Below are 15,000 nucleotides of genomic sequence, written 5' to 3' on the forward strand. Positions count from 1 at the left end.
CTCCTCTGCTCTCCTCTCCTCTCCTCTCCTCTAGTCTCCTTTCCTCTCTTCTCCTCTGCTCTCCTCTCCTCTCCTCTCCTCTCCTCTCCTCTCCTCTCCTCTCCTCTCCTCTCCCCTGCTCTCCTCTCCTCTCATCTCCCCTCCTCTCCTCTCCTCTCCTCTCCTCTCCTCTCTTCTCTTCTCTTCTCTTCTCTTCTCCCCTCCTCTTCTCCCCTCTCCTCTCCTCTCCTCTCCTCTCCTCTCCCCTGCTCCCCTCTCCTCTCCTCGCCTCCGCTCTCTTCTCTTCTCCTCTCCTCTGCTCTCCTCTGCTCTCCTCTCCTCTCCTCTCCTCTCTTCTCCTCTGCTTTCCTCTCCTCTCCTCTCCTCTCTTCGCCTCTGCTTTCCTCTCCTCTCTTCTCCCCCCCTCTTTTACCCTCTCCTCTCCTCTCCCCTGCTCTCCTTTCCTCTCTTCTCCTCTCCCCTCCTCTCCTCTCCTCTCCTCTCTCCTGCTTTCCTCTCCTCTCCTCTCCTCTCCTCTCTTCTCTTCTCTTCTCTCTCCTCTCCTCTCATCTCCTCTCCTCTCCTCTCCTCTGTCTCTTCCTCTCCTCTCTCTCTCTCGTTCTCTCCTCTCCTCTCCTCTCCTCTCCTCTCCTCTCCTCTCCTCTCCTCTCCTCTCCTGTCATCTGCTTTCCTCTCCTCTGCTCTCTTCTCCTCTCCTCTCCTCTGCTTCCCTCTCCTCTGCTCTCTTCTCCTCTCCTCCTCCCTCCTCTCCTCTCCTCTCTTCCTCTCCTCTCCTCTCCTCTCCTCCTCTCCTCTCCTCTCCTCTCCTCTCCTCTCCTCCTCTCCTCTTCCTCTCCTCTCCTCTCCTCTCCTCTCCTCTCCTCTCCTCTCCTCTCCCCCACCACAGCCAGCAGGCGCATCCTCATTCACACTCAGCGCTTTTATGACTAATTTGTCCGTCATTATCACCCCCGCAGGCTGTGTTTACATAACCTAACCAAACTCCGGGGCCAGTAAAAAGTACCGGAGCACTCACAGTCACAATTAGCTCTCGGCACCACAGCCGAGTGTTTCACATTGATGGCCAGCTTTTGTTGGTGGTGTTTTTTTTTATTATTCTTTTTTGTTGTCTTGGCAGTAAGGGTCACCGCCCTGTGAAAAGCAGTGTTGTTGTTGTCTGGTCTGTGTCGTTCACTTTTTACAAGGAGGTGGATTTATTGCTGCATGGCTCTCATAGCGGCGACATCTGTTCACCTAGACGGCCCTGAAGCACTGTGTGTGTAATGTGTTCCCGTTTAGCAAATAACAGGTTTTAAATTACAATATGTTGCAAAGACGAAGTAATGGGTGGTCACTTAATCTGTGTGTGTGTGTGTGTGTGTGTGTGTGTGTGTGTGTGTGTGTGTGTGTGTGTGTGTGTACTGTGTGTGTGTAGTGTGTGTGTGTGTGTGTGTGTGTGTGTGTGTGTGTGTGTGTGTGTGTGTGTGTGTGTGTGTGTGTGTGTGTGTGTGTGTGTGTGTGTTAAAAGGGGCTTGAACCCAGGTCTATGGATTACCCAGACCTCGCCAGTGAAAAGCATCCAATTATGCCTCCCGTCCCATAAAAAGACCATATTTGACAATAGACTGCTACGCCCTGCCTATGGCAGCCGCATGGGCTTCGGAAAGCTTTAATATTTCTCCCCTCTTATGGGAAGCCTAAGGGGGTCATGGGTCCACCGCAGCGGCGAACATCCAGGCTACTTGTCGGAAACCAGGAATGGAGTGGGACCGAAAAGCAGCCCAGGCTTTTTTTTTGGCGTAGAGACTCCCTTCACAAAACCTCCCTGCTTTTCTAGTGTAATATGATCGCCTCAGTCCACTACCTATATTACTGTAATCATGGAGCACAGCTCGCAGCTCTTTCTATAATACAGGGATTATGCTATGGAATAGCCTTCCACTAAATATTAAAATGGCAGAAACTAAAAGGTGTTTTAAACAAAGAGTTAGAGTATTTTTGTGGAATAAAGTGGAGAACTAGGTGACGTAGGTATGTGATGGCATATGTGTATGTGATATCTGTTACATGTTTGTGTTATGTCTTGTCCTCTTCCATCAGGGACCATGTTGGAAATAAGTGTTTACGCTTTTACATGTTATCCCTTGGATACCTTTTGTCTTTCTATATCCATAAATAAACCAAACCAAAAACCAAATGGAATGCCCCATCTATTTTGTGAGCCGGTCTCTAAGGGGAAAGAAAAATAAAATGTAACAAAACGGCATCGGCCCCTAAGGACTGTTGGCCCTCCGGGAAAATGCCCCGTATGTTGTATGATTACTAGTCCAACCCTGGTTGGGGCAGCCCCAAATTGTGTGCCATTCACTCTCTATACATGCAAAAAAAACCTATAGCACCTGCCCCTGAGGTCTGCTGGACCATTGGGAAACTGCCCTGCATGCCAGATTACCAGTCCAACCCTGGCTGGCACAGCTGCAAGTCAGAGCACGTCGTCGTCCTCCAACCATAGTGATGGGACTCAGTCACACTGGAGTAGAAGTGCGTCTGAAGTGGCGTAGTAAAGCACCCAGAACGATGCGGACAACAGGGGGTTGCAGATAAACAGCCGAATTTATGTCACAATCTCACAGTTGCCACAACAGCTGCCTTTCGCACAAACAAACACGCAACATAAACATTGCTTTGGAAGCGTGTGGGGGCGTGCTGAAAGCATGTTTCTTCAATAAGCCTCTAGAATGTGTTTGACATCTTGTAGGCCTAAATGTTCTTTAAAATACAAACGTATTATCTTGTGAAGGGTAATGAAAATTATTATTTTGAAGCGTTCAGACTTTCATCAGCATAGTACCATATGTTGTTTTTGTTTTTGTCCTCTGTGTCTTTTCGCAGATGAAGAGTTTTACGAGACGTCACCTTATGAGCCCCTGCACCCGTCTGACGAGTTCCGACTGGCCTCCATCATCTCAGGTAAGCTTTATTGGCACCTGCCCGCCTGTTATATCTCTAGCACTTCCATTTTAGAAAGAACACACCTGCACAGACACTCATGCACATACACAAGTACACGCACGCACGCACACACACACAACACGCACACACACGCACACACGCGCGCGCGCGCACACACACACACACACACACACACACACACACACACACACACACACACACACACACACACACACACACACACACACACACACACACACACACACACTCACTCAGAGAGAGAGATAGAGAGAAAGAGAGAGAGAGAAAGAGAGAGAGAGAGAGAGACGCACACACGCACGCACACACACACACACACACACACACACACACACACACACACACACACACACACACACACACACACACACACACACACACACACACACACACACACACACACACACACAATCAGAGTGTTGCATAGGCATCAGGGCTCTTCTGGGCTTCTTACCAGACTAGTTCGGTACTCTGTGGTGCTCTCAGACTTATCTGTCACCTCCATCCCGCAGAGAGAGGCAGGTGTTCGTAATTGGATACTTTTGATTTGAGAAGACTGAGACAGAGAGTGAGCTGAGGCAGAGATGGACTGAGTTGCTCTGTGTACGTGTGTGTGTGTGTGTGTGTGTGTGTGTGTGTGTGTGTGTGTGTGTGTGTGTGTGTGTGTGTGTGTGTGTGTGTGTGTGTGTGTGTGTGTGTGTGTGTGTGTGTGTGTGTGTGTGTGTGTGTGTGTGTGTGTGCTTCCACTTGGCCATTGGGACAGATGAGGATGAGAATTTCATTTCCTCATGCAGAATAGAATACTCCCACGGAAGATAACAGCAGTGTTCCAAAACGAGCTGGAGTTTGATGAGGAAGATGCCTAGGCCTAGTTTTTTATATTGATGTCTACTGGACATGAAAAGATATCACATGGGAGGGATAGGGTTGTCAGTGTTGCTGATGATGCACCTCAATTTTTTTTCCCCCAATTTCAACGATTACTTGTTCCTATCATCAAGCTTATCATCTGTGAGCTGGCCATGTGAGTGACTGACACGCAGTGGCCGTGTCACTCCAATGAAAATCCGGCGTTGTTTTCCCCCCAAAACATGAATTATTAATGACTATACTTATAAAAAAAAAACAAGAAAGCACAATGTGTAACAAATTAATCTTTTTTTTTCAAAGGGGGAAAAACACCCTTCATCCCCAACCACAACCACAACCACAACCATCCCCCCTTCACATCACCTCACCTCCCCTCCACTACCCTTGCTATCCTATCGTCTCTGAACAGATTGCATTTTGTGTCGCAATGTGAGCGCAGAGAGATGTATTTATAGGAATCAGGGCTATTGCTGTATGAAGCGATGAGAGAGGCATCCCACTGTGGTTGGCTGGAGGCCTTGGGTGAAAGAAGGTGACTAAGAATACAAATATGTACACGGAGAGGGGGATAAAAAAAAAACAACAACAGCATGCTTTTGCTGCAATACTGATTGGAGAAGAACAAAAGCTATCCTCTGTCCTGTTGCGAAAAGCTATTTTCTTTCCAATTTCCTTATGTGACAGTTCACATTTCTCATTATTTAAACAACACTGCAGGTAATCTGGGCTTTATGGAAGACAGATGAGACTGAGATAGGCATCTGTTAGCCCCCCCGCCCCCCATTCCCCCTGCCCAACAGCAACAACAACAGAAAAGAGAAAAAGAATAATATAGATGACAGATTGTGTTCGGAGTGTATGCTGATGCCTTGGCGTCCCCACTCCTTCTCCCCGCCCCCCTCTGGGCCTCCAGTGTGTGCAATCTATATTTGACTAGGTTTCCACTTCCCCTTGCTCATCAAGGTTATACCACCACCAAACTCTTGTGGATTCTCTCTTTTTATTTATTTATTTATTTATTACATTTTAGGTGCCTTTAATGGATAGGACAGTGTGAGATGGAGACAGGAAGAGTGGGAAAGAGAGATGGGGGGAGGATTGGCTAATGACCTCGGGCCGCCATTGAACCCGGATCTAGCATAACGGTACGGTGCCTGGGTGCCAAAGAGGCAGAGAGGGAGATTCTCTTTTCTAGTGGGTCATTTCAGTTCAAATTCCTCAGCCACAAAGAATAATATAATTTGAAATGTTTAATATTATTCATACGATTCATACAGTATTTGTCCATGCAACAGCATCATCATCATCATCATCATCATCATCATCATCATCATCATCATCATCAATCAATCAATCAAAATTACTTATATAGCACATTGTCATAGATACAGTAATTGTCATTCAATGTGCTAAAGAGTAGAGAAAAGAGGAAAAAGAAACTATATTGTGTTGCAGATATTAGATACTTAACTATCACCAAAGGCAGATGAGAATAAAGCTGTTTTTAATTTCTTTTTAAAACAAAGACAATCTTGGGGCAGTTCTAATTTGAACAGCAAGTTGGTTACAGCATTTTGCAGCATAATGACTAAGTGCCATTTCACCCTAGCTGGATCTCAAATGGCGCACTTGTGCACTTCAGGCACTATGTTTCAGTGCGTAACTAATACGGCATACACACTGAAACATGGACACTGAAGTGCACAAGTGCACCATTTGAGATTCAGCCCCTGTCTAGACTTGACCCCCCATCATCAGTATTACCATTAGCAACGGCAGCATCCCAAAGCATATCAACCTTCATTAGAGTTACAAATCCAAATGTCGCATGACAAATGCAGCAATGAGACACGTTCACTTCACTCTGATTTAAACATCTTTATATAAAGTGTAACTAAACTGCGAAAGAGTGAGTGAGCCTCTTTAAGGGGCTTTACAGCTTCGTCTCACTGGATTATAGACGCAGAAAAACAAACTCTGGGAGAAGTTGTACTGAGGTGGGCGTTTCAGGCTCGAATCCAGCAACTCAGAACTGCTTTTCAAAGTCTCTGCATTTTTTGACTTTGAGTTTCACTTTTAGTTGGTTAAAGAAAGCTATAGCACGTGTAGCCTCTAACTGCAGAGAGCCTATTAACTCTTTGCTGAAAACGCTCGACTGCATCATAGTAATGTAGGCATCACATTATCAAGAGTCTTCAATAATAGACTAAGACTTAGTCTTGACAATTTTGTTGATAGTAAGGTTACAACAGAGGCTCTACGCAAAGTGGTTAAGCAAGGCAATGTTTACTTCAGCATATCACCGATCAGGCAACTTCATTGGTGTGTGTTTGGAAGCTTGGAAGTTGTGCATGAATTTCCATGCATCAGTTGTGACATTACCTTCTAAACTTTCAAACACCATCTCCAGATTGCCTTTGAGGTTAAGTGCTAGAGACACCTCAACATTTTAAGCCATATCAAAAAAAAGAAGAAAAAAAAACCCTCAAAGCACTCAGCCGTGAAGAGGCAGGGCAAGAATAATCTGCGAAACATTTCATGGTGAGCCAAAGCACAGACGGACCGCAATTATCCGCCATTACCGGTCACTTTCAATAGAAAACCCCTCTGGTCCGGCGGCCCGTTTGAAGTTGGCCACGAGTGCTTGTTCAGTCCGGCCGGCCAATAAATTGCCAATGAAGTTGAATCAGTGTGTGTGATAGCGCGGCCCCTACTGCCCAGCGGTAGGCCCTGGTGGTGTAGAGAATGACTGAGATAAGAGCATAACACAAAAAGGGACTTTTCTTTTAAAAAAAGAAGGAAAAAAAGAAAGGAGGAATAACAGCAGCACAAAGGGAGGAGTGGAACATTAAAGGATGCTATAGACAAGAGCGTTTCAAATCGATTATGCTTGGAAAGAAAGAAAAAAAAGCGAAACATAAAAAAAAATCAAAGAAGGAAAAAAAAAAACTTCACTGATAGTGGATCTTGAAAGATTGTTTACTGTGAGTGACTGCAGATGAATTCAAAAACAGGATTATGTTGAGAGCTTGGATGCACTCGAAGAGAGTTAGAGTCGAATGATAATGTTTTGTGTGATGAGTTATTTTTGGGGTGGAGGCTTGCATGATAAACACTTCAAAACTAAGCAGCTAAATATACAACACATTTTTCCTCCATCATTCTCTTTTTCGAAACAGACATACAGTGACAAAGGGAGTGTACACATATATGAATTCTTATAACTTTCCATCCATAGGAACAAGGTTATTGCCAGAATCGTCTCTTCTCCTTAGCTGTGAAGGTCATGTAGAGGTTATAGTATATAAAATTGTAAGGATCTGGACTTGTTTTCAGAGCTCAAAGACCTTTCACAGTTCAGTCAAAGGGCATCATGAGTTCTGCTTTGATGATGGCCCCAGAGATAAAGCTCCTGAAGAGGATTTTTTTTTTTTTCGATTAAAGGTTGAACGTTTTTTTTTAAAGAAGTTTAGTTGCTCATAAACTTTCTTATTGTTGCTGTAGTATATATATGTATGTAATGACAAACAGTAACAGAGTAAACAGAGTTTGTCACAGCCGAGGGCTATATTCCAACATGCCATGAGTCATACAAAATGTTAGTCACAGTGGCAATGACCATATGACCAAATTGTTGACCCTTTAAGCCAAGTCACATTATACTTAGGCCTCCAGGAGCCACTAGTACGACAATAAGCTCACATCTCAGAGAAATTGTTATTTGCTGGCTAGTCTACTTGGGAAGGAAGTCAGTTAATGCACAATACTATACAGTACTACACTACACCATAGGTTACATCTTGAATATATCTGCACATTTTGAAATACAACGCAATGGTGTCTTATGTGTTTGTAGGACTGAGAGAGAAAAAGATAATGTTAATCATTGTGATTAATGTTTGAGAGGGAGATACCGCACACTCTTGTCCATCTTGCTGAATTTTATTTGCACAACAATGTTTTGGCAAGTATGACCTTTTTCAAGTTTCCGAAACGTTGTGCAAATAAAATTCAGCAAGATGGACAAGAGTGTGCGGTATCTCCCTCTCACACATTGATCTTGTACCCGCTACCCGCTACCTGCACCTCGAAACCTCTGGTGTGCTTTGGTTTCCTCCTTCAAAAGATAATCATTGTGATTAAACACTTAAGCATGATTAAACACACACACACACACACACACACACACACACACACACACACACACACACACACACACACACACACACACACACACACACACACACACACACACACACACACACACACACACACACACACACACACACACACACACACACACACACACACACACACACACACACACACACACACAGAGCAGTACCTTCAATTTCTCTTCCAACATCATTAAATGCCAGAGGCTTCAGCCAGGTTAAGCCAAGCCATGCCACGGCTTCATTGTGGGAGGGAGAGGTGAGAGGGAGTGGAGGTTGCTGAGCTGTTTGCCAGTTCAGGAATCTGTAGACAGGTACACGTTCCACTTACATGACCCTTACCAAAGCTGCCGCTGCCACGAGGGGTGTTGTGAAAAGCCCCACGGCTTGATTCGCTGCTCTTAAATAAAACATGCGCGCGGGGAAGCGCCGCAGGGAAGGGCTTTGAGCTGCTGGCTACTGTAAAACCGTGTCTGTCAGGGAAAATAACAAGGTAGTTCTTGGCAGTCGGCTAATTGGTCGACGCGTACATGTACACACAGAATATTTATTAGGTCTGCCTGCCGGTCTGGGTCGGACCGATTGAGGGCATTTCAACCTTCTCCTCCCCGCCTTCCAATCATCTCACCGTGAACAGTTTTTTTTTATCATTTTTATGTTTGCCATCCCGTCTCCTTTCAACTCACACCCACCCATTTACATCCCCATCCCCAGTTTGGTTGTTTACCACCCCCCACCCCCCTCCCCCAACAAACACACCTTCCCAGGGCCGCTGACAGCTTTGACCGGGCCCAGGACAAATCATCTGAAAGGGTCCCCTCTCAATACATACAATGTAATGGGGTCACAACTCTGCCCTCCCCTCACGCCCCTTACCCTGGGCCCGGACAAACCACCCGTTTGTCTACCCCTGTTGGAGAGCTTGCACCTTCCGACACACCACCACCACCACAATAATTTCGTCTTAATTTCATGTTTTTGTGCTGAGCGGAGGTTCACGATGAGATAATGAGCGGTGGGAAGTGCGGATGTGAAAACTCTGGGCCAAACCCTGAGTGCCGTCACATCTGCTCGACTGCCAGGGGTTAAGTCTTCTTAACAAGCGGCCGCACCTTCGATTAAATCAGCACCTTGACATGAACACTCATTACCGATAACAGTCCCACTGCTGGAGCCCCATCCTGATTTAATCCGGAGCTTTCTATTCTCCTCCCCTCCCATCTTTTTCACAGGAACGAGGACGGCCAGATGGGAAAAAAGGAGTAGAAGAGAGAGAGAGAGAGAGAGAGAGAGAGAGAGACTGAGAGAGAGTGAGTGGGCCTAACCATTAGATAGGGGCGGATTATAGTGTGTGTGTGTATGTGTGTGTGTGCATGTGTGTGGGTGTGTAAGAGGAACAGGCTAATGAAGTATAATTGCCCGAGGTAATCACACTTGATGTGTTTCTGCCCCTATTAAAGTCCACGACATTCACAAGAGCAGGCAGGTCAACTCTTGTTGCATCAACTACACCGAAAATGAGAAGCGCACCTCAGGGTTATTTTTAATATTAGTCCTTGTCACACGAGCAACAGACCAACGTGCGTAGCTAGCGTCTATTTAAATCAGCGTTCCTCTATGGAATAAATTAAAAAGACATAACAGTTGGCATATCGTGTACAATAAAAACAAGCTCTTCATCTTCACAATAAATGTAGACGAAAGTGCTCAAAGAAGCGAAGATGCTGACAACAACAAAAAGTCAGTCTACATACATCCTTGGCTTCCTCTGTGGTGAAGAGGAGGGAGAATGATAGAACAGAGACATTCTCATATCACGCAGCCTCCGAAAGGTCAGTACACGGAATGAGCTAAGATGGAAGACAAGCAGAGGAAGAAATAGCCTACTAGAGTCGTCGCCGCCAGTGCAATGCCTTTGGTCTCGACACAAAACGACTCGTTTCCATAAAGTCTCAGAGACATTTAAAGGCACTTTTCATGTGCATAAAACATGGCAATCTCAATAAAATATCTGCACAAACCATTTAGCATTTCAGAGTCATGGGCAACGCGGTCATAGAAACAAAAGATATCTTTGAAGCCGTATTTGCTTCTTTATGTCAAAGACAGACATTTTATCAGAGTCATGTTTTTCATGTTATCATCAATACCACTTCCAAAGCAATTAATGTTCCTTTTGTAATTAAAATGGCGTTGACCCCCACCATAACAGATAAATATGGCCTGGTGTTTTGTATTGGACTTGTAACACAGCTGAATTTTTACAATACATTTTCCAGCGTTAAACTGATGTGCAAAATAATACAGATGATGAAAGACTACAAGTGATGTGTGTATTCCTTTGTTGCTGGTAACAGTGCAGCATAGCACAGAATTAAAATTATGTTCCATGCGTCATGGATCTTTTACGTTTGTTATAAATAAACAGTTATGGATTTGTTGGTTGAAGCCAAAAGAAAAAATAGAATACTTACCTAAATGCCTACTTTAGTATTAAAAAAAAAAAAAACGCTCAAAGCAGTAGCTTCTTTTCCACAGTGTGTGCAGTGTAATTTATGTTTTTCCTAATCCCCACTAACTGCTGAAGTCATGGTATTTCCTCTATTATTGCCAGCCATAGACTCAGCCTGCAGCAAGGACAAGGGCTAAGACGAAGCCAGCCTTTGGAAATCGAAATGGTGTTGACCCACAACATATTACATAAACAAGACAAACGCAGTATGTTTTATTTGGTCATGAAAAAGCAAAGATTGCAAGCTGCTTTTAGCCTGTTGTGGGGAAAGCAGATGGTGAAATGCTTTATTTGAGTCACATTGTTGGGCTTTTGTGTGTGTGTGAGTTCTTATTTTGGTGCATTCTTGTTCAGTGTTGCTCAGCTATGCCTCTGCAACTCTGCAAATTGTATTGGTCCACATCGCATCATCCCACAATGTAATACATGTGGCCAAATACAAACACACTGTCAGTATGGGCATATTTATTGTAGTGGTCTGATGTGTGAAACAGAGAGAGGCGCTGAAATGTTTTCCTCTCCATCTTTGTCTTTTTGTTCAGGGTGTTCTGCCCTCTGTTTCTTCTAAGATGCCATGTACCTCTTTTTGCTTAACTTCCCGGCCAGCGCTTCTTGTACAATTTTGTCATTTCTACTTTTGTGCTTCCTTGTGTTTCTTTCCCCTAACTTGTGCTAATGATTTTCCCTCTTCTTTTCTGACCCAGCCATAGACTTGATGTCCAGCAAGTGCATTCCTAGTCCATGCTATATATTCTCTTTTTTGTTTTTACATTCCTAGCACTTCATCTGTCTGCCTGTTTTCTGATTTCTGTTTTTGTGCTCCCTTCTGTTTCATTCTCCTTCTCCTTGCTCCTGCTGCTTGTATTTATTCCCTCTCACCTTCCTCTTCCATCCCATAGCCGTAGACGCTGTGTCCAGCAAGAGCAACCTGTCTTAAGATTTTCTTTTATTTCAGACATACATATAGAAGTTTTGGTAACACTTTATTTTAGGGATACATCTATTAGCACTAATACATACAGTGTGCCTGTATAAGTAACGTGTAAGGCATGTACAAAGCAAAATCAAACATTTGTTAGGCATGTATTCGCAAATGTCTTGTTTATGCACAATAAGGGATTTATTACCAATTTAACTTTAGTAAGGACCTAGTAGGCCTTAGCGTTTGCTTAGTACATGCCTTACAAGTTACTTATACAGGCATTAATATTGTATGTATTAGTGCTAATAGATGTATCCCTAAAATAAAGTGTTACCGAAGTTTTATGCTTTACCTGACATGGTGTAACTTCTGTCCTCATCAGAGGGTCACGTGGATGTTGATGCGTGACATGCTTTGAAATCAGCTGATGTTTTACATGTCTGAAACAAAAGAACATGTTCAGACTTGATTTAACAGTTAGTCATACTGAGCATTATATATCTGTTGAGGTGCAACCTGTATTCAGACATGGGCAGCCCGTGTAACCAAGTGAAAAAGAGTTAAGTCGACACTGCTTGTCTACTGTGTCTACTGTGAATTATTTAAATTATCAAATAATTCACAGTTCACAAGCAGTGTTGCGGACTATTCTTTTTCACTTGGATTTGCTCTCACTGTCCTGCACCTGGCCCATCGGGTGGGATGTGCACGCATACTCCTCTGAACAGCCCGTGTAACCCTCTGCCTGGGCACCCTGTCCAACTACAAATGACATTAGCTCTTGCAATTATTCAGTCAGTAGCTGCTCCTAACCTGCTGCGATTTATTTGCCCTCTCCTCTCCCTACCCCATAGCCATCGACTCTGCGTCCAGCAAGGGCAACCTGTGCTCGGACACGGGCAGCCCGTGCAACCCCTGCCTGGACGCGGCCAAAGCCTGCAACCTGAACGACACCTGCAAGCGCCAGCGCTCCCAGTACATCGCCGCTTGCCATAGCAAGACATCACCCCTGCAGCACCCCAACACGGTACATATACCAGTCTTAATACAATATACATATAATAATAATAATAATAATAATAGTAATAGTAATATTAATAATACTTTCGTTTTATGTAGCGCCTTTCAAAACACCCAAGGTCGCTTCACAGAGTGTTGTGTGAGTGTGTGTGCGCGTCAGTGTGTGAATGCATGTAAGTGAAAGTGCTTGTGGAACTAGCAGCCATAAGCCTCTGGGAAGAGATGTGTCTAAAGGTGTTGCTTAAACATGGCCAGTGAAGGGGCATTCTGGATGTGGTCGGGCAGATATCAGCTGGGGATACCATTAACATAAATTGTTTGGACCAGGCTAATAATAGGGGCAGGCTACAGTTTGAAGGAGACTTTTAAGCACAATAATAAAAGGCTTTTATTTATTGAAAAATGTTGTTGGAGAAAATTACTACATAAAAGAGGCAGGCTACTACGCATACAACCACGTGCGCCCAAGTGCACATGTTTGCTTCAGCACAACTGGAGCACTTCGCATGATACAGGAGGCTTCATCTAGGAGGCAGATAGCCAGATAGGGGGCAGATAGGCAGATAGTGTCATTAATGTTTTCCGCCATTGCTTGACTCTATTGCGATCTTAATATGGAAGGTCGGAGAATTGGCCATTGAGGTTTTGTCAATATGGCACTGTACGCATGCCTCTGCGTACCTTGTGTTAGGTGTTCTTTCCCGACCAATTTTGACGTAAAAAATACACATTGCTGCACGTTCATACACAAAATGTCCCTGTACACACGTATCCTATAGCAAACATCTCTTCCAGGCACAGTTGAAATTAACTACATTTCAGATAACTTTTTGTCCCAAAGTTAATTTTACTCATTCTCAGAGATAATTCTACTGGATGTGTAGCGTAAATGTTGTTGTTATCAAATGTTATCAAGAGCTCTAGAGTTTAAATTACATTGGCCAACTGCAGCATTTTAAACTTTTAAGACTCCGCTGTTTGAGTTATTTTACTCTCCACAGTGTTGTGAACACTATCTGGATTTACAGTAAGTATATGTTTGAAGTTAGCGAGAGTGAATGGAGAGTGCGTGATGCATGTGAGGAGTTAGTGAGGTTAGAGTATACTCTGAAGTATTAACACTCAGCTTTTGTACTGTGTGCAGGAGCCCTGCAACCGTAAGCGTTGCCACAAGCATCTGCGCCAGTTCTTTGAGCGTGTGCAGTCTGAATTCAGCTACCCGCTGCTCTTCTGCGCCTGCCGCGACATGGCGTGCGCCGAGCGCCGGCGCCAGACCATCGTGCCGTCCTGCTCCTTCGACGAGAAGTCCAAGCCCAACTGCCTGGAGCTGCGCCGCACCTGTCGCTCTGACTCACTTTGCAGGTAAGACAACATACTGCTCATTCCCTGCCTTCATATTTGTTCTAAAACAAGGTTCATTAAGCCGGCTGTCTACTGCATGATTAATTTCATTTTATGAATTTCTCAAGGCCAGAAAAAAAGTTAAAGCGTTTTGCCTGACAGGTTGTGGATTCTGCAGCCTTCTTCAGAGGTGTCACATGCTGTCGGTGTGATGTTGTCTGTGATGAGTTACATGAGTTATTGGGTTTTGCTACCCGACCTGATACTGGCACAGAATGGTTCCCAAACTGGGGGTCAGGACCCTTATGGGGAGGTATTGAAGAAGGGGGGTCGCGAACAAAAGGGACATTGCGTAAAAACAGGAAATCCCCAGGTGAACAGATACCAGCTGACATAATTCCATAATTTGGTTAATAGCAGTATTGACTTGCACAATAGATGTATTTGCTGTCCTGTGGATTTCTAGCAAAATTAGCGGACAAACTATTTATGGAAAATCTAGCAATATTAATGGACAAAAAATTGCCTAGGCTAATATTGCTAGATTTTCCATGTACTGTATAGTTTGTCTGCTATTATTGCTAGAAATCCATAGAAATCTATTGCTAGGCTAAAACCATGAAGGGTGGGTGGTTGGGTGGGTGTGGGTGTGTGTGTGAGTGTGGGTGGTTCGGTGTGTGTGTGTGTGTGTGTGTGTGTGTGTGTGTGTGTGTGTGTGTGTGTGTGTGTGTGTGTGTGTGTGTGTGTGTGTGTGTGTGTGGGTGGTGGGGGTAGGGCCGCGAAAATAGTTTGGAAACCACTGCATTAGATTGACTAATGGATTGGGTCTTGTGAAGGAGTACCACGTTCCTAATACCCTTTGGCTTGAGCCATGCCAGCCTCAACCTTAATCGTCCTACCACCTTACCACCCATACCAGGGACCCACCCCAGCCCATCTCAGCCCAGCCTGAGGCCTGAGAACTATGACCCTGGCTGTGCCATTGCAGACATCTACGTACATCTTTCTTTCAAAAAAAAGAAAAGAAAAAGGGAAACGAAATGCTCCGCCCTGCAGACATGTAGAGCAGAATTATGCAAAGTTCTTCTCTAAATGAGGCAGGGGAGGGGGTTAGCATAGTGAGCACCCACACCCACTGCAGGCAAACCTGGGCAATGTGCTCCAGGATAGAGGGAGTGCTGCTGTGGAGG

The 15,000-nt window shown here is 44.5% G+C and overlaps 1 protein-coding gene across 1 annotated transcript in view; it reads left to right on the top strand.

Moving 5' to 3' along the window:
* Positions 1 to 15,000, top strand: part of gfra2b (GDNF family receptor alpha 2b) — a 94,858-nt gene that overhangs the window by 37,338 nt on the left and 42,520 nt on the right. Inside the window, exons 4-6 of the mRNA XM_063209737.1 lie at positions 2,872 to 2,949; positions 12,304 to 12,476; positions 13,617 to 13,831. Of these exons, the coding sequence (XP_063065807.1) occupies positions 2,872 to 2,949; positions 12,304 to 12,476; positions 13,617 to 13,831 (466 nt within the window). The remainder of the gene's footprint in view (positions 1 to 2,871; positions 2,950 to 12,303; positions 12,477 to 13,616; positions 13,832 to 15,000) is intronic.

Source organism: Engraulis encrasicolus, chromosome 11 (assembly GCF_034702125.1).
Source record: "Engraulis encrasicolus isolate BLACKSEA-1 chromosome 11, IST_EnEncr_1.0, whole genome shotgun sequence".
Lineage (NCBI taxonomy): Eukaryota > Metazoa > Chordata > Actinopteri > Clupeiformes > Engraulidae > Engraulis > Engraulis encrasicolus.